Source organism: Ochotona princeps, chromosome 17 (assembly GCF_030435755.1).
Source record: "Ochotona princeps isolate mOchPri1 chromosome 17, mOchPri1.hap1, whole genome shotgun sequence".
NCBI classification, from domain to species: domain Eukaryota; kingdom Metazoa; phylum Chordata; class Mammalia; order Lagomorpha; family Ochotonidae; genus Ochotona; species Ochotona princeps.
In genome coordinates, this window is record NC_080848.1 from 15408240 (window position 1) to 15435411 (window position 27172).

A 27172-nucleotide genomic window follows, 5' to 3' on the forward strand; every position below is an offset into this window, starting at 1 on the left:
CGAGGCTGAACAGTAGAAGATTTCATCACATTGTATCAAAACTGTTCAATTTGAAATTTATTAATTGCTTCTGGAACTTTCAACATTTTTAGACCATACTTGCTTGTAGGCAGCTGAAACAGTAATAAAAATCTCAGGGCCCAGTGCGGTAACCTAGCGGCTAAGGTCCTCTGTAGGAGGACATTGGGACCGTAGAAGGTCAGTGAGCACAGGATTACAGTTGGTTGGATAATATTTGGAGGAGAATAACCAAATGGCTACGTTTTGTATACCTTATTGGATATCATTTGCACAAGAACAGTTGAGTGGAGAGTATGTATATGAGAATACCTGGTGGAATATACAAGACAAAAGAGTTCCAAACAAAAGCATTGATGGTTTTGTTGATGAGCTCAATACTTCCTCCCTTATCCTGTATGGCCCTCAGTGTATAAAGTTTGATGCCACTAATAAACTACCACTTTTGACCATCAGTCAGGGTCCACGTGTGTTATTACCGGCTCCGTGCACCAAGTCCATCGCTGCGGGACAGCGACAGTCCTCGCCTTACATGTGACGGATTCCATATGGGTACCGGTTCTAATCCCAGCAGCCCCGCTTCCCATCCAGCTCCCTGCTTGTGGTCTGGGACAGCCCAAAGCCTTGGGACCCTGCACCTGCGTGGGAGACCTGGAGGAGGTTCCTGGCTCCTGGTTTCAGATTGACTCAGCTCCAGCCATTGTAGCTGCTTGGGGAGTGAATCATCGGACGGAAGATCTGCCTCTTTGTCTCTCCTCCTCTCTGTATATATCAGACTTTGCAATATAAAAATAAATCTTTTGGGCTCGGCAGCGTGGCCTAGTGGCTAAGGTCCTTGCCTTGATCCCGTATGGCCGCTGGTTCTAATCCCGGCATCTCCGCTTCCTCTCTATCTCTCCTCCTCTCAGTGTATCTGACTTTGTAATAAAAATGAATCTTTAAAAAAAATAAGTAAATAAAAAAATAAATCTTTTAAAAAATCTCAGATAAGCAGAAGCTTTTGTTTTTGTGGAAGTTAAAAATTTAATTAAGATATATAAAATGTACCTACAATGATAATTCATAAAGGGGTCTCAGTGAGAACTAATCAATGTGAAATATTTTGAGTTAATCTTTAAATACTAGTAATGTAGAGTTAAAGAGATTAGTAAAATTCTGTTCATTGAAGATAAAGATCATATTCTTAACTGATAACACACCATGTAATATTCTTTGGAAAGATTTTCTTTTTAATTGGAAAGTCAGAGATACAGAAAGAAGGAGAGAGAGGAAGATCTTCTAACTGCTGATTTACTCCCCAAGTGGACGCAATGACTGGAGCTGAGCTAGGAGCCAGGAACCTCTTCTGAGTCTCCCACTTGGGTGCAGGGTCCCAAGGCTTTGGGCTGTGCTTCACTGCTTTCTCAGGCCACAAGCAGGGAGCTGGATGGGAAGAGGGGCCGCCGGGATTAGAACCGGTGCCCATATTGGATCTGGCACATGTAAGGCGAGGACTTTAGCCATTAGGCTACTGTGCCGGGCCCCTTAGATGGATTTTTAAGACTTGCCTTGACTCAGTTATACCAACTTAAAGACAGACTTAGCGAAGAGTATGTTTTTAAGTAAATCACTATGCCTTATTTATTTTTCTCTTCTCTTTCCCTTCTACCCCATCCTCTAGTCTGGAGTTGATTAAAGAACCTGTTTCCACAAGATGTGACCATATATTTTGCAAGTAAGTATAAACGTTTTTTGTGGTTTATTATTAACTTTTGTGCTTTGTTTTTCGAAGTACTGAGAAAACTCACTGTGCAATCTTTAGCTTCTACAATTAAGTAACTAAGAAAAACTCCCTTTTTCACTGTGTTTCAGAGTTGTAGTTTTTTTTTTTTAATATTTATTTATTTGGAAGTGAGAGTTTTATATATAGAGAGAGAGATACTCCATCTGTTTGTTCACTCCCCATACAGCTCCAACAGACAGGGATGGGCCAGGCCAAAGCCAGGTCCTTTACGTGAGTGTCAGGAACCCGAGCATTCGGGCTGTTACCTGCTGCTTCCCAGCAGCGTCAGCAAGAGCTGGATCATGTGACTGCATGTGGCGCAGTCAGCGGTCAGTCTAGGCACTCCAGTATGGATGCAGGCATGCCTAAAAGCGACTGAATTCATGACAGTACAAGGTCCACCTCTGTTTTTTATGAGTTCTGTAAAATGGGAAAGGGTCAGTCCTCCCAGGCTAATTAACAGGGACCCGGATTGGAAATAGTAGCCAGAGCTGAACCAGCACTCCCATATTGTGTGTCCAAGTTTTAGGCTGCAACTTAGCTTCTTGAGCCATAACATCAGCCTAACTTTTTTTGTCTTTAAGTGTCCTTTTTTTCTTTTTTGTTTTTATTCTTGAAAGGTATACATTTCTAATTTAAAAAAAAAATTGCTTGAAAGACAAAGCAACAAAGCAAGAGATTGCTCCTCCTGCTATTTGCTGGTTTGCTTCCTGAATGACTGCAGTGGTTGGGGCTGGGCCAACCAGGGCCAGGAGCCCAGAACTCTGGGTCCTCTATGTGGCTGGCACAACTTGATCAGAGGTCCTTGTCTTCATGTAAGAAAAGAACTTCAGGGGTCATTGCTGTGGTGTGGCAAGCTAAGCCTCTACCTGCAGCACCTGTATCTCTTATGAACACTGCTTCAAGTCTTGGCGGCATCACTTCAAACCCAGCCTCCTGCTAATGACCTGGGAAAGCAGTAGAGGACAGCCCAAAGCCTTGGGATCCTGTACCCAGGGAGACCTGGAGGAAGCTCCTGACTCCTGACTTCAGATCTGCCCAGTTCTGGCCATTGCAGCCATTTGGGGAGTAAACTGGTGGGTGAAAGATCTCCTTCTCTCTAAATCTGTATGTCTCACCTCTGTAACTCTGACTTGCAAATAGAAATGATAAAATAAATCATTAAACAAAAGAATTTCAGACTTGAGATGAGCAATAGTAAATAAAGTAGCAAAGTTTAATGGGGGGATTATACCTAACCGACCAGGCAGGCGTTTCCACGAAGACCTGAGCTGGCAGTCGGCCTTTAACTGGAGTTGTGTATATGCCTGCCCACTGCTTCTCCCCTTCCCTGTTCTGGAATATTGGTAAGTGGACTGCTGTCTGGGCATTTAATTTCTAAAATTCTTCTCAGCAGTTTATCAGCAGTGTTTTTGAGCCTCACAGCCCCTGCTCCTCCTCTCCATTAAGGGCTCAGACCCACTTAATAAGGTTATCAAACATGGGCCAGAACTTTGATGCATAAATGCTGGTCTACATCCAACACATGCTTCTGTACTTCTTCCCTCAAGCAGTAGCACAAAATTCCCATTTTGTTCTTCAGTCATTTTCATAAAGGCTACCCTTCCACCTGAAGATTTGACATGCTATACCACAACCCCATCCCAAAAGTCTTCTTTTATTGGAAAACAAGCCATTTCTGGTAATGAATTTGTGAACATATAAGTGTATGTGGCATAAAGTATGTATATTCCTGCCACCTCCACCCTGAACTCCTGCTTCTCTTTCTCCCTGGAGACAACCACAGTGATCTTTTTTTATGTATCCTTTGAGAAATTTTTAAATTAAAAGATTTTTAATTAGGGCCATCCTCTGCTGCTTTTCCAGGCAGTAAGCAGAAAGCTAGATCAGAAGTGTAGCACTGGGCCCGGCGGCGTGGCCTAGCAGCTAAAGTCCTCGCCTTGAAAGCCCCGGGATCCCATATGGGCGCCGGTTCTAATCCCGGCAGCTCCACTTCCCATCCAGCTCCCTGCTTGTGGCCTGGGAGCAGACGAGGATGGCCCAAAGCCGTGCGACCCTGCACCCATGTGGAAGACCTGGAAGAGGTTCCTGGCTCCTGGCTTCAGATCGGCACAGCACCGACTGTTGCGGCTCACTTGGGGAGTGAATCATCGGACAGAAGATCTTCCTCTCTGTCTCTCCTTCTCTCTGTATATCTGACTTTCCAATAAAAATAAAATATATCTTTAAAAAAAAAAAGAGTGGAGCACTCAGGACACGAACTGGCACCCAAATGGGATGCCAGTGCTTGCAGGAGGATTAGTATGCCCAGCCCAAATTCAAGGGTTCTTTATTGTTAAAAATTAATTAATTTTATTTTATCTAACTTATTAATTAGATAGATATAGTTAATGTATAAATTTTAATACTAACAACATACTTTTTATAAGATTTGTATGTATTTTGAAAGAGTTACAGAGAGACAAGTAGAGATAAAGAAGTGTTCTATCCACTGGTTCATTCTGCAAGTGGCCACAATGGCTTGAGCTGAGCCAATCTGAAGATAGGAGCCAGGAACGTCCTCCAGGTCTCCCTCATGGGTGCAGAATCCCAAGACTTTCAGCATCCTGTACTGGTTTCCCAGGCCACAAGCAGGGAGCTAGATGGGAAGTGGAGCAGCCAGGACATGAACTGACGCCCATATGGGATCCTGGTACTTGCAAAGCAAAGATTTAGCCAGTAAGCCCTCATGCCAGGCCCATTTAAGGGCTCTGAACTTGGGGTTCATGAATTTTCTGAAGTTATATCCAATTTTAAATTTAATTTTATTAACCAGCAGGCTCTTTAGCATAGCAGGTAAAACTTCTGAGTACAACACCAGCATTCCATTGGATTCTGGTTTCGGTCCCAAGTGCTCTGCTTTCGATCCAACTCCCTGCTAGTGGTTTGGGAAAAGCAACGGAGGATGGCCTCAGTACGGGACGCTGCCATGTATGTGAGACCCGATCAAGTTCCTCGTTCCTGACTTTGCCCTGGCCCAGGCCCAGCCCACTACTTTCATATAGTGGATGGACCAGCAGGTGAAAGATCTATCTCTTCCTGTTTCTGTAACTCTGACTTTCAAAATAAAGACATAAAATTTTTTTAATGTTGTTAGTATTAAAATTTATAGACATGTACTTTTTAAAAGAAGAAAGTCCATTTCCACCAGATTCTTAGGATGTTTCCATAATCTAAAAAAGGAAACAGCTGCTATTTTAGGGAGAACGCGAGCCGGCTGAAGCTGCAGGAGACCTCTTTGCTTTGGAGAGAGATTCTCTAGCACACATCTGCCAGCTGGCTTTGCCTTACTCCCTCTGAATTCTTCGTCCCATTCTTCTACCCCACATCCAAGGTCTTGTACTCATTTTCTGTGTCAGTCCCCCAACCAAGCCTTCAGTCTGTGTTCTTGTTTCTGATTCCCCTGGCCCTTTCCCCTTGGCTTCCTGCCAGGGAAACAACTGTAAGAATGTTTGGATTTTTGACATTGTTTTCTCTACAGCTATGCTTCTCCAATTCTCTGGTGATAAGTTTTTTCATAGGTTGATGCTTGGTGAAACAAGAAAATCCCAGTGTTTAAACAGTTTCAAAGAGCTGAAGATTAACTTTTCTACACTGAGACTTACCTGGTCTCTTGATGAGATTCTTTCAGCAGTGTGTGCTGTCTTCCTTCCTGTCACCTGTGTAATTAGTCCTGAAGATACTATCATTGTGAATTAAGAATACTTTATTAACATGGTTTACATTGAGAGCTTGTGGAAGAAGGAAATAACAGGCAGAGGAAATATATGAGCAAAGATATGAAGATTAGAAATAAAGTATGTCGGGATGGTGTTTTGGTATATGGGTTAAACTAGCACCTGCAGTTCCATCATCCGCTATGGGTGGCAGTTTGAGTCCCAGTTGCTCCATTTCCCATACAGCTCCTTTAAAATGCGCCTGGGAAAGCAGCAGAACAGGACCTAAGTCCATGGACCCTGCACTTCTGTGGGAGACCAACTCCTGACTCCTGACTTCTTCCTGGCCTGGCCTTGACCTGTGCTGCCATCTGAGGAGTGAACAGACATGGAAGATCTCTTTCTCTCTCATCTCTCCCTGTGATTTTGGTTTTCAAATAAATATGAAGCCAGGAGCTTTTTTTTTTTATTAAAGATTTATTTTAATTGGAAAATCAGATATACAGAGAGGAGGAGAGACCGGGAGGAAAATCTTTTGTCCAATGATTCACTTGCCAAGTGACTGCAGTTGCCAGAGCTGAGCCGATCAAAAGCCAGCCAGGAGCCAGGAACCTCTTCCAGGTCTCCCACACGGGTGCAAGGTCCCAAGGCTTTGGGCTGTTCTCGACTGCTTTCCCAGACCACAAGCAGGAAGCTGGGTGGGAAGCGGGGCTGCTGAGATTAGAACCGGCAACCATATAGGATCCTGGTATGTTCAAAGCAAGGACCTTAGCCACTAGGCCATGCTGCCAGGCCCCAAATGAAGACATTTCTTTAGGTTTGTATGGATTAAGAAAGAGTACCATAGGCTAGACATTATAGAGCTTTTATAAAATTTGCTGCTTTTGGCAGCAGACATCCCATGTCGGAATGCTCGTTTGAGTCCCAGCAATTCCATTTCCATCTAGCTCCCAGATAACACGCTGATTCACTCTCCAAATGGCCATAACAGTCAAGTATGGGCCAAGCCAAAGCTAGGCACCAGCAACTCCACCCACGTCTCCCATATCGGTGGCAGGGGTATAACCACTTGAATTAGCATCTACAGGCTTCCCAGGCACATAAACAGGAATCTGGATTGGAAGCAAAGCAACCAGGACTTGAACATGTACTCTGACGCATTGGAGATAGCCGCTTCACCTACTACACTACAAGACTGGGTTTCTGTATGTTATTATGCCTGCACCACGTTGTCTGGGTTTTTTGTTTATTTGTTTGTTTTGTTTTGTTTTTTCTTTTTTAAGATTTATTTTTATTGGAAAGTCAGATTTATAGAGAGAAGGAGAGACAGAGAGATAGATCTTCCATCTGCTGGCTCACTACCCAAATGGTCATTACGGCCAGAGCTAAGCTGATCTGAAACCAGGAGGCAGGAGCTTCTTCTGGTCCCCTACACAGGTGTATGGTACCAGAGACTTGGTCCATTCTTCACTGCTTTCCTAGGCCATAAACAGGGAGCCTGATGGGAAATGGAGCAGCTAGGACTCAAACGGGCCTCCATGTGGGATGCCAGCACCACAGGTAGAGGCTTAGGCTACTATGCCGTGTGCTGGCCCCCACATTGTCTTGGGTATTGTAGCTTTATAGTAAGGTGTTGAGTTTTTAAGCTAATTACAGTAATTTCTGTAATTACATATTTAATACACCATATTAGTATCTTACTACCTTCCATCCTAACAGCAAGCCATATGCATGTAAATTCAGTTTTCATAGATGATTGCTTGTATATTTGGTTTCCTGCTTAGGCAGCATCTAAAAACAATTAGAGAAAACCATGAGTTTAATTCACTTGCCATTACCTTTTAAATGGCTTTTAAGGGCATTATGAGATTATCTTTGAGGCTCTTTGCATTTTGAGTATTTAATCTACAAAAAGAAAATAATTTGAAATGTTCTTCCCTCTTTTATAATTTATAGATTTTGTATGCTGAAGCTGCTCAACCAGAAGAGAGGGCCTTCACAGTGTCCTTTGTGTAAGAATGCCATTACTAAAAGGTATGCAACTCGGATGTTGATGGGCGGGAGGTTGGAAGTAAACAGCAGGAGCTAATAAAAAGTCTTTAGTGAGAAAGCTGGTATTCCTCTAAAACCATTTGTCAATTCTTTTTTAAAGATTTATTTATTTTTATTACAAAGTCAGATATACAGAGAGGAGGAGAGACAGAGAGGAAGATTTTCCGTCCAATGATTCACTCCCCAAGTGAGCCGCAATGGCTAGTGCTGCGCCAATCCGAAGCCAGGAACCAGGAACCTCTTCCAGGTCTCCCACATGGGTGCAGGGTCCCAGAACTTTGGGCCGTCTTTGATTGCTTTCCCAGACCACAAGCAGGGAGCTGGATGGGAAGTGGAGCTGCTGGGATTAGAACCGGCACCCATATGGGATCCGGGGGCGTTCAAGGCGAGAACTTCAGCCACTAGGCCACAATGCCGGGTCCCATTTGTCAATTTTTAAAGAAGGCATGAAAATGTATTTAGGAGACAAAACAAATTCATTTTTTTTTAGTATTTATTTATGTTAAGATTTATTTATTTTTATTTGAAAGTCAAATTTACAGAGTGAAGGAGAGACAGAGAAAAGGATTTTCCATTCACTGATTCACTCCCCAAGTATCTGCAATGACTGGAGCTGAGCCAATCCAAAACCAGGATCCTAGAGCTGCTTCCAGGTCTCCCATGCAGGTGCAGGGTCCCAAGGCCTTGGGCCATCCCTGACTGCCCTCCCCGGCCAGAAGCAGGGAACTGGATGGGAAGTGTGCAAGGCAAGGACCCCAGCTGCTAGGGTACCATGCTAGGCCCCACTTTTCCTTTTTTGAAAGATGTATTTATTTACTTACTTACAAGACAGTTAACAGAAAAATGGGAGAGAGGCAAAGAAGTCTTCTATCCGCTTGTTCACTTTTCGAATAGCTATAACAGCAAGAGGTAAGCGGATCTGAAGCCAGGAGTCAGAAGTTTCATCGTGGTCTGTGCCAGTATGGGATACTTGCGCTTGCAAGCAGAGGATTTACTTGCTCTGCCAAGCCGCTAGCCCCAATTTACTTTTTCTAATGCTCCTGAATAGTGCAAAAACTTACAGCACTTTGATTTTGATTTAGTTTTCATTTTCATTTAATTGAAAGGCAATGATCCAGAGACTGGCTCAATCCCCAAATGCCCTCAGCAGCTGGGGCTGGGCCAGGTTGAAGCTGGCAACCAGGAGCTCACTTGTGTGGCCGAGACCCAAATATCTGAGACATTACCACTGCCTCCAATGGAGCGCAATAGCAGGAAGCTGAAATCTGAGGTCGAGCAAGGACCCAAGCCCAGGCACTCTAGTATGGGATGTGAGTGTCTCCAGTGGGTCCTAACACCTCGTCAGACATCCACGTAATTCTTTAATAATGTTTATATGTTGTGTATCTCTCTTAACACAATGTTCGTTCTACCCTGGCAGGAAATTAAGTACTGATTCCTCAATGTTTCCAGAAGTGACCATACAGCTACTGAAAGGAATGAATCAAAAGAAATTCTCTAAGCAGTGGACTTATATCTTTTATGTTTGTAGAATATCATTATTATGTCAGATAGTTTTAGACTTTTGGTCGATTTTAAAAAGATGAGAAAAAGATTATCTAAAAGATGCCAGTGATGTATTGATTATAGCCGAATGGTTTTGTTCTTACAATAAAATGTTCTTTTTTAAAATTTTTAAATGAAAGTTTTCTGCCATTGCTTTTGTTTGTCTTTATTTTAATGTTCTTAAAAAGTTGATTATCACTAAATATGCCTCTCAAACAATTTGATTTCAGAAGTCTACAAGAGAGTACCAGATTTAGTCAACTTGTTGAAGAGCTGTTGAAAATCATTCAGGCTTTTGAGCTTGACACAGGATTACCGTGTAAGTGTTGAATACGCCCAAGGCTGATGCTCAAGTGGCTATCTGAAACTTCTGAAAGCCTGCTGTATTGTTTAGGATTAAGTGATAAGACTTAAAGTTTTAATTTATGTATTTGAAAGAGTTAGAGGGAGAGAGAGACTTAGGTATTCCATCCCCTTGTTCACTTCCCAGGCTGGGCTGGGCCCAAAGCATTAGCTTCTTCTGGGTCTCTCATTTGGGTTCAGGGGCCCAAGCACTTGGCTGTCTCCACTGCTTTCCCAGGCACATTAGCAGGGAAACGGATTGGAAGTGGAGCACCTAGGACTCAAATTGGCATATGGGATACTGGCACTGCCGGTGCTAGCTTAACTTGCTACGCCACAGAGCTAGCAATATTTTCAAGGCAGAGCAATAAATATATGGAGAGGAATCTTCTGTCCACTGATTCATTCCCCAAATGGCCTTCACAGCCAGGCTGAAGCCAGAATCCAGGAATCTGCTCTTTTATGGAGGGCAGGTGCCCAATCGTGTGGGGCCATCTAGTGTTACCTTTCCAGGCCCACTAGTTGGGACCTAGATCAGAGGAGAAACCACTGAGACTCAAACTAGTACACCTATATAGGATGCTGGCATCTTAAGCAGTAGCTTACCTTGCCACAGCCCAAGTTGAGCCCAAAGAAATCCAATTACTGGAGCCATCACCTCTGCTTCCTGCATCCTAGGGTTTCCATGAGCAGGAAGCTGCAGCCAGGAACTGGAGTTAAGGATTGAACCTATTTACTTGCATACTGAGCATAGATGTCTTAACCCATGTCTTAATTGCTAAGTAAATGCCTTCCTCCTGTATTTTGTAAACCATGGCCTCGTACCTTATTTTATCAGTGCTAAAATGAATATTTTTTGCATCTTAACAGCTTTGAAATTGAGAGCCTTTTATCATAGTGGTGTATCATTGTTTAGCTTAGTGCATTTTCCTTCTTGGTAGCTTAGAAAATAGCAGTTCCTCATTGTTGTTGTCTTAGATTCAGTAAAATAGAGCTTAACAAATTTTTCAGTATTGAGTGGGAGGGAAAAAAGCCTAGAGATAAGTTTGGCATATGTGTTTGTTAGGAGTAGAATTTCCAAAGTTTTTGTTTTGTTTTTCAGTTTTTAAATAAGTGACCTTAATGCCTTGTCTTATAACAAAGAGCATATCTTATTACAAAGAGCATACATAGGCTTTCTCTTGATTTGATCATAATTAGTACCTTTTTTCCTTGCTGGAAAAAAAAGTATTTTTCATTTGTAATTCACAGTTGCAAGCAGTTATGACTTTTCAAAAAAGAAAAATAACTCGCCTGAATGTCAAAAGGATGAAGTTTCCATCATCCAAAGTCTGGGCTACCGAAATCGTACCAAAAAACTTCCAAAGGTTGAGTCCAAAAATCCTGCCTTGGTAAAGCTGCTTTCATTTATTCATCTCTTTTTTTGAGCATTAGAAATTAATGAATGTACTAGAAGTTTTTGAATTTAAATAAAAAATCCATAAGGAAGGGACTAGGGCAGTTCAATGACTAGTAAAAGAGAAGTTCAAAGGTCAGGATGCTTGGTGAGATCAGGAGAGAGCTGATAGGTTCTTCTCTGACCTTGGAGTTCTAGCTTCCCTGACACTTGCTAGAATAGCCACTGACAGCTGTAAGTGTTTGAAAATTACTTCTTGGAAGGAATAATTATCACAACGTGCAGTGATTTGATAGAGATCTGAAGAATAGTGCTCATGATACCAGCATTCACTTTTTTAGTAGATGTAAGACTAGAAGGAAGAAGAAAAGCTGACAAGTAACATTGAGCTTTTAAATATTGCTTTCCTTAATATGATTTGAAATTCTGGGGTTTTATTGCCATCGTTTATCTTTTTAAAAAATTTGTTTCATCTTAGTTGCTAACCCCATCATCAGATGTGATCACACCTGTACACTACGTATCAGCTTTAACATATACTACCTTAATACTTTAAAAAGTTGCATATAATAATATATAATGAGTTTGGGAAATGTAAATGGGGGAAGTTAGCCAAGTCACGCATAATCTAAACATTCTTGTTCAGTTTCCCTAGCATTTTTCCTAGATGTCATAAATTTTAGCCAATGACATATGATCAGTTTAGTTTCTCCGTGCCCTCAAGGTTTTGTTTAGGAAAAAAATTTTTTCACAAAATGGGCCGCCAACTGGTTAACCACTCTTTATTGCTTAGCAGGACAACAGTCTTAGCGTCCAATTCTGTGAACTTGGAATTGTGAGATTCCCAAGGACAACACAGCAGACGCAGCCTCAGAATAAGTCTGTCTACATAGAACTGGGTGAGCATCTCTGAGTTTGTAAACTTAACATAATAGTTGCTGGATTGCTTATCTTAATTTATACATGTGGTGGAGAGTTTTGAAAAGTAAAGATAAAATAATTTTATGAGCCCTGTGGTAGAGTTATAAATAATATAAAAACAGATTTAACTTTGAAGAACATTATTTTATAAAGGGGGCATAAGACAGGCTGTTTTGGTGGGTAAATATGTTTTGGAGATGTGGAGAGTAGAGATAAAGAACCCCATGGCTTGCTGTAGCAGTTAGAGGAATCTGGTTTGAATTATAGTGTATTGGGCCCGGCGGCATGGCCTAGCGGCTGAGGTCCTTGCCCTGAACCCCCGGATCCCATATGGGCGCCGGTTCTAATCCCGGCAGCTCCACTTCCCATCCAGCTTCCTGCTTGTGGCCTGGGAAGGCAGTCGAGGACGGCCCAATGCATTGGGACCCTGCACCCACGTGGGAGACCCGGAAGAGGTTCCTGGCTCCCGGCTTTGGATCGGTGCGCACCGGCCGTTGCGGTCACTTGGGGAGTGAATCATCAGACGGAAGATCTTCCTCTCTGTCTCTCCTCCCCTATGTATATCTGCCTTTCCAATAAAACAAATAAATCTTTAAAAAAAAAAAAAAGAATTATACTGTATTGGGAACTTTTTTTGCTTTAAGATTTATTCATTTTGAAAGACACAAAGAAACATACATCTTCTATCCACTAATTCACACTGCAGGTGCCTACAGTGGCCAGGGATGGGCCAAGCTGAAGCCAGAGCTAAGAGTTGCTTCCAGATGTCCCGTATGGGCAGCAGGGGATTAAGCATTTAGACCATCTCCCAGTGTTTTCCCCCCAAGCCCTCGACGGGGAGCTGGATCTGAAGTAGAGCAGTTGGGACTCCAGTCAGACCCATAAAGGGTGCCAGGGACAAAGGTGGTAGCTTTACCTGCTATGTCAAATGCTGGCTGCAGGAATCTTTTTTGAAAAGCATGCATATTGTAACCCACAAATCTAGGATTGTGTTTTGTAAAATATCTTTCTGGGTTAAATTTTAGCTTGTCATTGAATTTCTTGAGTTTTGTTTCTTTCTTTGTTTAGACTTATTTTTTGAAAGTTACAGAGGGTGCAAGAGAATTTTTCGTGTGCTAGTTCATTGCCCAAATAGCTGTCATAGCCAGAACTGCCCCAGGCTAAAGTCAGGAGACAGAACTCTGTTCTGCTGTTGTGTATGGATGGCAGGGGTCCAAATTGTCTGTTATTTTTCCAGGCACATTAGCAGGGAGCTCAATCAGAAGTGAAACATCTCGGACTCAAACTAATACTCATACGGATACCAGTGACCTAGGCAGTGGCTTAACCCGCTCTATCACAATGCTGGCCTCTGGGAACCTTTTTAACAAGAGTTGAGCTCAGAGTTCAAACAAGTCTCTCTAGGTTTTAAAATATATTTAATTGAAAATTGTGGGCCCTGCGGTGTGGCCTAGCGGCTAAGGTCCTCGCCTTGAATGTGCCAGGATACCATATGGGCGCTGGTTCTAGTCCCTCCACTTCCCATCCAGCTCCCTGCTTGTGGCCTGGGAAAGCAGTCAAGGACGGCTCTGTCTCTCCTCCTCTCTGTATATCTGACTTTGAATTGAAAATAAAAATAAATCTTAAAAAAGAAGGAGTGTGACCCTTTTGAAATTCTAAGCATTGCCAAATTGTCAGAATACCTACATGTCTTCCCTGCATCAGATCATAAATCTGGACAACAGGTGTAATCATGAAAATAACTACAGTAGTTAATATTTAACAGCAGTTGAGCATGTTTCATGCACAGCCTGTTCTTGTATACCTTATTTAAGATCCATATCAAACCTTTGAAATTGTTACTATTATATATATTTAAAGATTTATTAATTTTTATTAGAAAGGCAGATCAGATTTATGGAGAGAAGGAGTGACCGAAATCTCTTCCATCCATTGGTTCTCTCCCGAAGTGGCCACAATCACTAGAGCTGAGCTGATCGAAGCCAGGAGCCAGGAGCTTCTTTTGGGTCTCGCACACAGGTGCAGGATTCCAGGGCTTTGGGTCGCCCTCAATGGCTTTCCCAGACCACAGGGAGGGAGATGATGGGAAGTGGAACAGCCAGGACATGAACTGGCACCCTTATGGGATCCCAGCACTAGGAGGTGAAGAATTTAGTCATTGAGTCGTTGCCAGACCCGTTACTATTATATTTTTTAAAAATTCATTTAGTTGGGTGCTGGTGACATGGTGTAGTAGGCCACATATGTTGCCAGCATCTGATATGGTCTCTGGTTCATGTCCCGGCTACTCCACTTCCTATCCAGCTCTCTGCTTGTGGCCTGCGAAAGCAGCAGAGGATGGCCTAAAGTCTTAGGCCTCTGCACCCATGTAGGAGACCCAAACAAAAACTCTTGGCTTCAGATCTACCCAGCTCTAGCCATTGTAGCCATTTTGGGCAGTGAACCAGCAGATGGAAGATCTATCTCTCAATATATATCTTTCTCTCTATAACTCTGCCTTTCAAATAAAAAATAAATCTTAGAAAAATAAAGATTTGTTTCTTTGTTTGAGAGTTACAGAGTGACCTTCCATCTGCTGATTTATTCCTGAGATCGACACAGTGACCATAGCTGGATCAAACCAAAGCCAGGATCCTTGGGCTTCTTGTGGGGCATTTTTTGCTGCTTTTTCCTAACCATTAGCAGGGGGCTGGATTAGAAATTGAGCAACCCCAATTCAAGCTGGCATGGGATGCCAGTGTTGCAGGTGTTAATTTACATGCTATTCCAGAATGCCAGCCCTCTATACTTAAAAAAAAAAATGAGTGGCATTGGCTCAATTGGCTAGTTGTCTGCCGGCAAGTGCTAAAATCCCATATGAGTATCAGTTTGTGTCCTGGCTGTTCATCTGGGTCTCCCACGTGGGTACAGGGGTCCAAGGACTTGGACTAATTTCCATTGTCTTCCCACGCATATTACCAGGGAGCTGGATTGGAAGTTGTGCAGCCAGTACTCAAACTGGTGCCCATAGGGAATACCGGCAAAAGCATAACCCTCTAGGTCACAATGCTGCTCCCAATTTTTAACATGAAAAAATTCAGCACTCATAAGAAATTTTGCCAAGGGCCCAACACAATAGCCTAGTACCTAAATCTTCACCTTGCATTTTCTGGGATCCCATATGGGCGCAGGTTCTAATCCCAGCTGCTCCACTTCCCATCCAGCTCCCTGCTTGTAGTCTGGGAAAGCAGTCAAGGACGGCCCAAAACCATGGGATCCTGCACCCGTGTGGGAGACCTGGAGGATGTTTCTGGCTCCTGGCTTTAGATCAGTGCAGCACTAGCCATTGCAGTCACTTGGGGAGTGAATCATCGGACGGAAGACCTTCCTCTCTGTCTCTCCTCTTCTCTATATATCTAACTTTCCAATAAAAAAAAATAAAGCTTTAAAAAGTTTACTTTTTGCAAGCCAGGACTATGGTGTTATCAGGTTAAACCTCCACCTGATACTCCAGCCTCCCCCCCCCATACGGATGCTGGTTTAGGTCCTGGGCACCTTCACTTCTGATCCAGTTCCTTGCTAATGGCTTGGGAAGGCAGCAGAGGAGTCTTTGGGTCCCTGCGGCCATGTGAGAGAATTGGAAGGAACTTCTGGCTCTTGGCACCTGCTTTTCAATTGGCCCAACTTCTATAGTTTCAGCCATCTGGGGAGCAGTGGAGGACGGCCCAAAGCCTTGGGACCCTGCACCTGCATGGGAGACCCAGAAGAGGCTTCTGGCTCCTGGCTTCAGATTAGCTCAGCTCTGGCTGTTGTGGCCACATTAGGAGTGGACCAGTGAATGGAAGACCTTTCTCTGTATCTCTCCTTCTCTGTAAATCTGCCTTTCCAATTAAATAAATAAGTAAGTAAATCTTTTTCTTAAAGAAATTGCCAAGGTAGTAAAACTAGTAAGTGGTAAAGCTGTGCTGTGAATCTGGGCTCCTGAGCTTTGGGCCCCCTCTGGATTGCCCAGCGCATCTATCATTGTGCCTTCCATGCAATGGGCACTCAGTATACATTTTAGGTGAGTGAATGTGTTTTTTACAACAAGCATTTTTTTTGTGTTTATCTTTGAACAAAAGAAGCCTTTCACTGATTTGTTTTTTGGCGAAATTTTTTTTAGGATCGGACTCTTCTGAAGATACAGTTAATAAGACAGATTGTCACAGGTGAGTCGATGCAAACTTGTTTCTTTGAAGCTTGTTTCAGATTTAGCCAGATAAGGATTCATGTTTTTCTACATTGAAATTACGAGATTGGAAGAAATCCTAGAATCCTCTTGTTTAATCTGCTCATTTTGTTGATTTAGAAATATTCCTTTTTGTTTCTCTGATTTATTTATTTACTAGTAATGTCCAAAGCAGTTTGTTGTTGGTTGTTTGTTTAACAATTAACTTAAGGGACCAGTGTGGTGACTCAATAGGCTAATCCTCCGCCCTGCGGTGCTAGCATTCCATGTGGGCATTAGTTCATGTTGGCTGCTCCACTTCCAATCCAACTCCCTGCTTATAACCTGGGAAAGCTCAAGGATGGTTCAAGTCTGTGGATCCCTGCACTCATGTGGGAGTCCCAGAGGAAGCTCCTGGCTTCAGATCAGTTCAGCTCTGGCCGTGACAGAGAATGAGAGATCTCTCTCTCTCTCTGTCTCTTCTCTCTGTAAATTTACCTTTCAAATAAAAATAAATAAATCTTTTTTTAAAAAATTACTTATTTGAAAGGCAGAATTGACAGAGTGACCTTCCATCTGCTGGTTCATTTCCCAAATGACCACTCTGGCTCAGTCTGGACCAGGCCAAAACTAGGAGCCTGGAACTTCTTCCCGGTCTCCCAAGTGGTACAGGGTCCCAAAGATTTGGGTCATCCTTCATTGCTTTCCCAGGCACGTTAACCAGTTGCTGGATTGGATGTGGAGCAGCTGAGACTCAAACTAGTGCCCATATGGCATGCTAGGCTAGTGCTACAAGCAATGCCTTAACCTGCTACACCCCAGCGGCCTCTCCAAAAGAAGTTTAAGATAACATTGGAACTCTCTTCGCATTTGGTTGTAGCAGATGGTTGTTGTCTAGCTCAGTTCCTCACAAACCCTTCTTGACAACATAGTAATTGTGACTGATGAAAATATTAAAGGAATTTCCTCCCAGCTTTTTTTAAGATTTTTTATTGTAAAGTCAGATATACAGAGAGGAGGACAGACAGAGAAAAGATCTTTCATCTGCTGATTCACTCCCCAAGTGACCACAACAGCCAAGTCTGAACTGATCCAAAGCCAGGGAGCTTCTTCCAGGTCTCTCACGCTGGTGCAGGGTCCCAAGTCTTTGGGCCATCCTTGACTGCTTTCCCAGGCCACAAGCAGGGAGCTGGATGGGAAGTGGGATATGAACTGGCACCCATATGGTATCCTGGCACAAGCAAGGCGAGGACTTTAACCAATAGGCTATTGTGCCAGCCTTTCCCCCACCCCCTTTTTTTAATATAAAAATGTTTTTCAAAGGTAAGATCACAGACACACATGGCCATGTTCAGTGAAGGAGTAGGGCGGTAGAGAAAAAAAATGTTTCTGCCTTCCATCCTGTGTCCTTGGGGAAAGAGAGAGTGCCACTCTGCAGGTGCAGACTCTGTATTTCCTGGGAAGGGGCCAGGTCACATGACACTCTCCTCAGGATCCTGGTGGAAGGAGTACATCTGGGGGGCTGTGAGGGGCTTTGTTTTGATATCTTCCTTCTTTACTTCTCGATAAGGTAAACTTAGCAAAAATTATGTATTTGAAAAGCAGAATAACAGCAAAGTAGAGACAGAAATCTTCTCTTTGTTGACTCACTTCCCCAATGGCCACAGGGACAGGGACAGGCCAAAGCCAGGAGCCTGAAATTCTGGCAAGGATATGACCATTCAAGCCATCATCCGCTATGTTTCCAGCCTCATTAGTAGGGAGTTGGATCAGAAGTGGAACAGCAGCTGGGGACTTGAACCTGTACTCAGATGGGACGCTAGCCTTGCAGGCAATGCTTAAAAGCACCAGCCCCCATGTACACTTTGAAGCATCTTTTAAATGTTTTTTGACTGCTCACCTTCTGGCTGTGGTTTACATGTCCACTTAGCAGTGTTCAGCGTTTCTGAATGCCCAGTGTCTGGCCGTTCCATCTCAACTAGAAACCAGTAAAGGAGCTTTCGTTTTGGCGTCACAGAGATACACAAAAATTACTAATGGAGGAAGTAGATTTCAGCACTTGAATCTAATTCATCAGCTGACTACAACCCCTCATGCAGGAGCTAAAATATTGCCTTGCTGACTTGACAGTTCAGGGAGCACAGAGCTAGTGTTTCTTATTAGGGCTTCTGCTTTTTCCTTCTAGTCTGGAAAACCAAATCAGCCTTCAAGAAGACAGTGCTAAAGCCACTTTGGATGCTACAGAACACGATCATGGCAAGTCTTCTCAACTTACTATACACTGAGGAGAGGATGAGTTGATACATTTTTGTAGTTAGATTATCCTGAAGGCCATTTATGGCATTTATAATTACAACATCAGAATCAGAATATCATTCTTTCTCAGATGTCATGGTGTATAGCTTGATACACTTTGATGGTACTAGACCGATGTGATTGTAGTAGTAGCCTACATGATTGATTGTTACCCTGCTTGGTTTTATTTACTGGAGTTAGAGAAACAGAAAAACAGAGAACTGCTGTCTGCTGGTTTACTTCCCAAAGGCCTGAAATAGCTGGGACTGGGCCAGACCAAAGTGGAAGCTAGGAATTTAATCTAGGTCTCCCAAAGGAATGGTAGGAACCCACCAGTTTCCGCCATTGTCTGCTGCTTCTAATTAGCAAGAAGCTAGAATTGGGAGTGGAGCTAGAAGAAGAGCTCAAGCATTCTGATATTGGATACAGATGTCCCAGTGGACAATTTTTCTTTGAAATAGGATTTTTTTTATTGGAAAGGTAGGATTCTAGAGCAAAATCTTTAATCCACTGATTTACTCCCCAGTGGCTGCAATGGCCAGAGCTGAGGTCATTCAAAGCCAGGAATGTTTTCCAGGTCTCCCATGCGGGGACAGGGGTCCAAGGATTGGGCCATCCTCTGTTGCTTTCCCAGGCCATCAGCAGGGAGCTAGATTAGAAGTGAAGCAAGATTGTATTCAAACTGTTGCCCACATTGAATACCAATGCTACAAACAGAGGCTTAGCCTACTACACGAGGCCACTACACCCACATCATGGGCATTTTAGCTACTAGGGCAAATACTTGCCCTGCTCTTTACTTTAAATTAAAATATTTGCATCTTATCTTTTGCCTATTGTGTGTTTGCTATTTTTGTTTTAATTATACAATTATTTATTTGGTAGAAAAAAGGGTGTGAGACAGAGATCTGGTTCATTCCCCAAATGACTGTAGCAGCCAGGTCTTGACCAGGCGGAAGCCCAGAGTCAGGAACTCCTTCCAGGTGGCTCACATGGGTGGTGTAGACCCAAGTATCTGAGCAGTTATCTGTTCCTTCCCACACTCATTAGCAAGGAGCTGAATCAGAAGCAGAACAGTCAGGATTTAAACTGGGGCTCCAGTATGGGATGCCAGCTTCACAAGCAACAACTTGACCTACTGTACCACAACCTCAGTGCCTGCCTCCTGGCTTTTTTTTTTTTTAATTGAAAAGACTGATAATAGAAGATACAGAAAGATCTTCCGTCCACTGGTTCACTCCCCAAGTGGCCGCAATAACCAGAGATGAACTGATCCAAAGCTTGGAGCATCTTCCGGGTGTCCGATGCAGGTGTATGGTCCCAAGGCTTTGGGTCCTCCTCTGCTTCTTTCCCAGGCCACAAGCATGGAGCAGCAGGGCTACGAACATAAAATGCAAGGATTTGAGCCACTAGGCTACTGCACCAGGCCCCTACCTCTTAGTTTTTAAATACAAGGAGTATGAATCTATACCCAGAACTAAAGATTGTGTGTCTGATGATCAAAGTTTGTTTTTAATTCACTCTTAGAAATAGAAAGTGTTCTTTATGGATAGGAAAAAATTTGAAATTAACATTGTGGTTGTCTTGAGTGGAAATTATGAGAATCAAGGTAAATAGGGGTTATATATCTTCTATATAGCTGGTAGTTTATGAGGCTAATTTCTCTAAAAATAGTCCATTGTCTAACTACTCCAAGTTGAATTGTGTATTTTTTCATAATTCACTTTTTAAGCACCTTAGGTTTTTTGCTTTGTTCTTGTATTTTCAGCTGCTTGTCTGTTTTCTGGGAAGGACACAACAAATACTGAACCTCTTCAATCCAGTAGCAAAGATTTGACTACCATTAAGAAGCATGCAACCGAGAGGCATCCAGAAAAGGATCAGGGTACTTCTATTTCAAACTTGCATGTGGAGCCACGTGGCACAAACACTCATGCCAGCTCATTACAGCATGAGAACAGCAGTTTGTTACTCACTAAAGACAGAACAAAAGTAGAAAAGGCTGAGCTCTGTGATAAAAGCAAACCGCGTGGCTTAGCAAGGAGCCAACAGGGCAGATGGGCTGAAAGTGTGAAAACGTATCATGATAGGCAGACTCCCAGCACAGAGGGAACAGAGCCTCTGAATGTTGATTCCCTCTGTGGGAGAAAACAGTGGAAGAAGCAGAAGCCTGCCTGCCCTGAGACCTGTAGAGATGCCAATTCTTGGTTAACAGTAAATAGCAGCATTCAGAAAGTTAATGAGTGGTTCTCCAGAAGTAATGTGATATTAACTCCTGACGACTCACTTGGCCAACAGACTGAATCAAGTGCCATCACGACTGGTACATTACAATTCTCAAATAAAGCAGATGGATATTCAGTTTCTTCAGAGAAAGCAGGCTTGCTGACCAGCGGTTCCCATAATGCTTTAGTATGTGAAAGCAAAAGAATCCATTCCAAACCAGTAGAGAGTACTATCAAAGACAAAATATTTGGGAAAACCTATCAGAGGAAGGCAAGCCTCCCAAACTTGAGCCGCGTAATTGAAGATCCAGTGAGAGAAGTATCTGCTGTAGAACCACAAATAACACATCCCCCTACAAACAAGTTAAAGCGTAAAAGGAGAGCCACTATAGGCCTTTGTCCTGAAGATTTTATCAAGAAGGTAGATTTGACAGGTGTTGAAAAGACTCCTAAAGAGAGGAATCAGGGAACTGAGCAAATGATGCAGAATGATCAGGTGATGACTATTACTAATGGTGGGAATGAGAATGAAACAAAAGGTGATAATGTTCAGAAAGAAAAAAGTGCTAACCCAACAGAATCATTGGAAAAAGAATCTGCCTTCAATACAAAAGCTGAACCTATAAGCAGCAGTATAAGCAACATGGAACTCGAATTAAATATCCATAAATCAAAAACACCCAAGAAGAACAGGCTGAGGAGGAAGTCCTCCACCAGGCGTGTTCATGCACTTGAGCTAGTCGTCAGTGAGAAACCAAGCCCACCTAATCACACTGAACTACAAATCGATAATTGTAGTAGCAGTGAAGAAACAAATTTTGGCCAAGTACGTGTCAGTCGCAGAAGGAAGCTTCAAGTCATACAAGATGTCACTGGAACCAGGAAGAATAAGCCAAATGAACAAATAAGGAAAAGACAGGCCAGTGATGCTTCCCCAGAATTTAAGTTAACAAATGTACCCAGTGTTCTTACCAACTGTTCAAGTTCTAAGGAGCATCATGAGTCTGTCGATCCTAGCCTTCAAAGAGGGGAAGTAGGAGAGAACCATGATACAGTCCAAGCATCTAATACTACCACAGACCCCAAAGGTCTCCCGTTAAGTGGAGAAAGGAGCATGCAAGCTGAAAGATCTGCAGAGAGCACCAGTAACTCACTTATTCCTGACACTGATTATGATACTCAGGACAGCATCTCATTACTGGAAGCTCGCACCCTTAGGAATGCAAAAACTGCAGCAAATGGACAGGAGAGTGAGAGTGTGGCAACTGGAAATCCCCAGGAAGTTGCCCCAGCTTATTTGGAAAATACTGGAGATAATCCAGAGGGCTTTAAGGACCCATTGAGAAGCGAAGATGACCATATTCAAGAGACAGACACAGAACTAGAGGAGAGTGAGCTTGATACTCAGTATTTGCAAAATACATTCAAGACTTCAAAGCGTCAATCATTTGCTTTGTTTTCGAAACCAGGAGATCCAGAAAGGGGATGTGTAACCGCATATACCCATTCCAGTTGCTTAAGGAACCAAAGTCCAAAAATTTCTCTTGAATGTGAACAAAAAGAAGAAAATCCAAAAAAGGAAGAGTCTAAAGCCAGGCATTGGCAGGCAGTTAATTCCACTGTGGGCTTCCCCGTGGTTTGTCAGAAAGATAAGCCAGGTGATTATGCCAAATGTAGCATTAAAGAAATCTCTAAGCTTTGTCTGTCATCGCAGTTCACAGGCAATGAAACTGGGCTCATCACGGCAAATAAACATGAACTGTTACACAACCCATATCATATACCACCGATTGCTCCCATCAAGTTAACTGTTAAAAACACATGTGAGCTAAGCCCGTCAGAGGAAAGGTCTGAGGAACATTCAGTGTCCTCTGAAAGAGCAGTGGGAAGTGAGAGCATCTTTTATAGTACAATCAGTACAATTAGCCAGAATTACATGAAAGAAAGTGCTCGTAAAGAAGGTGGCTCAAGCAGTGTTAATGAAGTGAGTTCTAGTACTAACGAAGTATGCTCCAGTATTAATGAAGTAGGATCCAGTGGGGAAAACATTCAAGCACAGCCAGGTAGAAGCAGAGCACCTGAGTTAAACTCTGTGCTTAGATTAAGTCTTGTGCAACCTGGTGTCTGTGAGCAAAGTCTTCCCATAAATAATTCTAAACTTCCTGAAGTAAAAGGGCCAGGAGAAAATGAAGTAGTTCAGGCTGTAAATTCAAATTTCTATTCATATCTAGTTTCAGAGACCCAAGAGCCACCTATAGGAAGTAAGAATCCATCTCAGATTTGTTCCGAAACACCTGATGATCTGTTAGATGATTATGACGTAATGGAAAATACTAGCTTTGTGGACGATGGCATTCGGGAAAGATCTGCTGTTTTTAGTAAAAGTGTTCAGAGAGGAAAGATCAGTAGGACCCCTAGCCCTTTAGGCCATGCGTGTTTGGCTCAGAGTCACCAAAGTGAAGCTGAGAAATTGGAGTCCAAAGAAGAGAATGTGTCCAGTGAGGATGAAGAGCTGATTTCCCTCCAACAATTGTTGTACGGTAAAGTAACCAATAGACCATCTCAATCAACCAGACATAGTGCTGTTGCCACTGAGGGTGTATCCGTAAAATCTGAGAACTTGGTGTTATCAGAGAACAGCTTCGACGACTCTAGTAGTGAGATCATACTGCCAGGGGCATCCCAGGAACATGACATTAGTGAGGAAATAGAATGTTCTGGTAGCTTGTTTTCTTCTCAACATGGTGCAGTCGAAGAGGTGAATGAAAATGCAAACTCCCAGGAGTCCTTCCTAATGTTTGATCCTCTTCCCAAACAAACGAGACATGAGTCTGAAGAGCAGCAAGATGTGAGTGACAAGGAAGTGGCTTCTGATGATGACGAAAGGGCAAATGGCCCGGCAGAAGATAATCTCCAAGAACAGAATGTGGATGCAAACTTAGGTATTGGAACCAGGTTTTTGCCCTGGTCTGTTTTTATAGAGATGACCTAAATACTTATACCTTTTGGGGAGCTCATGTTACAACTTTCTGAGTATAGTTAAAATAATCGCTTGCTAAATCTGAAACATGTTCCTCCAAAGGTGCTTGTCCTTAAAAGTCCTCCTTCAACCATCTAGAATGTATTTTCTGACTGAAATCTAATGTCCTGATTGTTGGCAGAATTGCTTCTGATTTTCAGAGTTAGAATTTTTGATAGAAATCGCAATGTCCTAGTCAAGGAATTCAGTCATTTTGTGTCCTGCCAGTGGGAAGACACGTGTACAGCACTTGCCGTGTTTGTGGTGTCTGTACCCCTGAACCTCTGTTTTATTGTCTTTTAAGGTGAAGCAGCATCTGGGTATGAAAGTGAAACGAGTCTGTCTGGAGTTCACTCAGAGCTGTCCTCTCAGAGTGAAATTTTAACCACTCAGGTAAAACGCATATTTGGTATCTCTTGTTCAGTGACATAATGCATACACCAAAGGACACATTGTTTCCTCTTATTTTTAAATATATATATATTTTTAGGAAATTTTTACAGAGAAGGAGAGACAGATCTTCCATCCACTGGTTCTTCCCTAAGAGGCTACATGGACAGAAGTGAGCCAGTCAAGAGCCACTAGCTTCTTACCGGTCTCCCACGCGGGTGCCAGGTCCCAAGGCTCTGGGCCATCCTCTACTGCCTTCCCAGGCCACAGGCAGGGAGCTGGATGGGAAGTGTAGCAACCAGGACATAAGCCAGCACCCATATGGGACCCTGGTACTTGTAGTTGGAGGATTAACTAATTGAGCCAATGTGCTGGACCCTGTTTCCTCTTTTTATGGAATACTTAGAGTAATTCAGGGACACGAAGATAGAGTAGTGGTTAGCGAGACTTGAAAGAATGAGGGATTATTGATTGGTACAGATTTTCGTTTGGTATGATGAAAAAGTTCTGGAACTAGATAGTAGTAATGGTTACACAAAAATGTGAAATAATAGTCCTGGATGGGATACATTGATAAATTAATGTTTATACTATACATATTACCTAGCAATAGTTACTGTTAATGGGTTGATCTTATCCTTTCTAGTCTTCCTTGTGTGCATAGGGTAATTCTATACACTTTGTCTATAAAAAATACTCAGGTGTGAGGAACTGCGCTGTGATACAGGAGTGAACCTGTCAGCTGCGATGCTGGCATCCCACATGGGTACTGGTTTGAGTCCCAGCTGTTTTACTTTTGATCCAGCTCCTTGCTAATGTGCAAGGGAAAGCAGCAGAAAGATGCCCAAGTGCTTGGGCCCTTACACCACATGGGAGACCCAGAAGAAGCTTGTCTCTTCTCTCTAAATCTGTATTTCAAGTGAATAGATAAATATTTTTTTTAATTATTTTTGAAAGACTTACTTATTTTTACTTGAAGTTGGTGCAAGGTTCCAAGGACTCGAACCTTCTTCCTCTGTTTTCCCAGGCTATAAGTAAAGAGCTGGATCAGAAGTGAAGCAGCCAGGACATGAACCAGTGGCCTTTTAGGATGCTGGCATTTCAAGCAGAGGATTAGCTTGTCTTACCACTGTACCAGCCCCTGAATAGATAAATCTTTATAAGAAGAAAGTGGGCTAATTCTCTACCTTCAAGTGCCAGCATCCCATATGGATGCCAGTTAGTATCCAAGCTGCTCTGCCTCTGATTCAGCTCCTTGCTTATGGCCTGGGAAAGCAGCAGAGGATGACATAAGTACTTGGGACCATGCAACAACCCTGCAACCACATGAGACCTGGAACAAACTCCTGGCTTCTGGCTTCGGATAAGTGTAGCTCTGGCTGTTGTGGCCATCTGGGGAATGAACCCCTTCTCTCTATAAATCTACCTTTCAAATAAAAAAAAAAATCAGATACCATATACTACATGTTTACATGATAATTTAGCTCTTGCTATGTTAGCATTCTTCACTGACTTCATGTTTCACATAATATTGCATCCTTTGGTATGTCATGATTTGACTACTGCCAGATATTCTGGTTCTCAGATAAAAGAGACAGTTTGCTAGTATATGCAGCATTATCATAAACATAAATATTTGTCCATATCTGATTATTTCTTTAGTATAAATTCCTAAAAATTGGAATTTTTGATCTTTGGTATATATTGTTAAATTTTGCATTAGAAGGATTAAATCTGTGCTCTTGGAACCAGTTTTCTTATGCCTTTGCAAACGTTACATTGTATTCAATTTTTAAAAACTTGTAACTGTGGCATTCTGCTGAAGACTCCAAATAGAGAGGGCTTGTCTTCTGCCATTCTCCAGATGGAGCAAGTTTCCCCAGGCCTGAAGCCTGTTAGAGTCAGGAAGAGACCTTTGAGACAACTGCCTGCTCTATACCTGAACTGTCACAGTATTTGCCACAGTGACAGGATTGCCATGGTGACTGAATTGATGAGATGACTCAGGTCTTCTCTCTGTTTACAATTCCTGTAACCCTTTCTTGATGTGGATTTGAGACTCTGCCTATATGCCTATTATCTGATTTTGTCCCTTGTTTTCAAGCTTTAGGATCCAGTTTCTGATTCCATCTGTCTTAGCCGTACTGTATTATATTTGACATTCAGTAAATTACTTCTTTGTTTCTTCTATCTCCCATCTTATTCCCAGAAGGAAGCCTATTTGTTCCAGATCCATTTTGTAAAATATTTTTATCAATCATCTACTCAAACCTTTAGGTCAGATGTAAGGCTAACAAATCTAAAAAAGGACAGAATATTGAAGTGGGATCTTTTCCCTCTGGTAATACAAACTGAGCAGAAATATGTAGGGAGATAGAGAATGTACTATCATAACGTTTTTTTTTTGACCTAAGACTAATTAACTATATCATCCATGAGTTCATTTTTTTCTGCATTAAACATTTGTAGGGCATTCTCTTAGATTTTGGAGATACAGAAATGATTAAGGAAAGATACCTCCCATGTAGGAGGTCAGGCGTCCCACCTGGGAATACTGGTGCGTGAACAGTATAAGCCAAGTAGTGAGGGAAGCAGACGTTTGAGCTGGACCTTGAAAGATGAGAAGGGGCCCTGGCGCCGTGGCCTCGCTGCTAAAGTCCTCATCTTGAACACATTGGGATCCCATATGGGCCCTGTTTCTAATCCCAGCAGCTCCACTTCCCATCTAGCTCCCTGCTTGTGGCCTGGGAAAGCAGTGGAGGACAGCCCAAAGCCTTGGGACCCTATACCCACGTAGGAGACCCGGAAAGAAGTTCCTGGCTCCTGGCTTCGGAACAGCGCAGCACCAGCCAATTCGGCCACTTGGGGAGTGAATCATCGGACAGAAGATGTTCCTCTCTGTCTCTCCTCTGTGTATATCTGACTTTGCAATAAAATAAATAAGTAAATAAATCTTTTTTAAAAAAGAAAGATGAGAAGGAGGAACCAGCAACTGAAGCACGGGATGACCAGGAAACACAACATTGCCCTGTGTTGCTGGAAAATGGAGTGTGTATCAGGGGATATTGGGGAGAAATTAGAGATAAGATTAGAGTACAAAAGGCCTTTGAGGGTTGTGCTCGGGAATTTGGACTTTGTGTTAGGACAGTATTGAGTCATAGTTACCTAGTGTTCTGAAAGAGTTGAGTTGTTTATCTAAGCAGTGGTGTATCCCTAAAGTCCTTGTGAAAGTACCTGCGGAAGAAAGCATGGCTTTTAGAAAACTTCTGCAGTACTGTAGCTCTATTAAAAGGAGAGATGAGAATTGTGTGGTGGGGATACAGTGC

The 27172-nt window shown here is 42.7% G+C and overlaps 1 protein-coding gene across 1 annotated transcript in view; it reads left to right on the top strand.

The window, feature by feature from the left end:
- Positions 1 to 27172, top strand: part of BRCA1 (BRCA1 DNA repair associated) — a 66486-nt gene that overhangs the window by 7261 nt on the left and 32053 nt on the right. The window contains exons 3-9 of the mRNA XM_058675394.1: positions 1679 to 1732; positions 7432 to 7509; positions 9303 to 9391; positions 10666 to 10805; positions 11607 to 11709; positions 19981 to 20097; positions 23761 to 23849. Of these exons, the coding sequence (XP_058531377.1) occupies positions 1679 to 1732; positions 7432 to 7509; positions 9303 to 9391; positions 10666 to 10805; positions 11607 to 11709; positions 19981 to 20097; positions 23761 to 23849 (670 nt within the window). The remainder of the gene's footprint in view (positions 1 to 1678; positions 1733 to 7431; positions 7510 to 9302; positions 9392 to 10665; positions 10806 to 11606; positions 11710 to 19980; positions 20098 to 23760; positions 23850 to 27172) is intronic.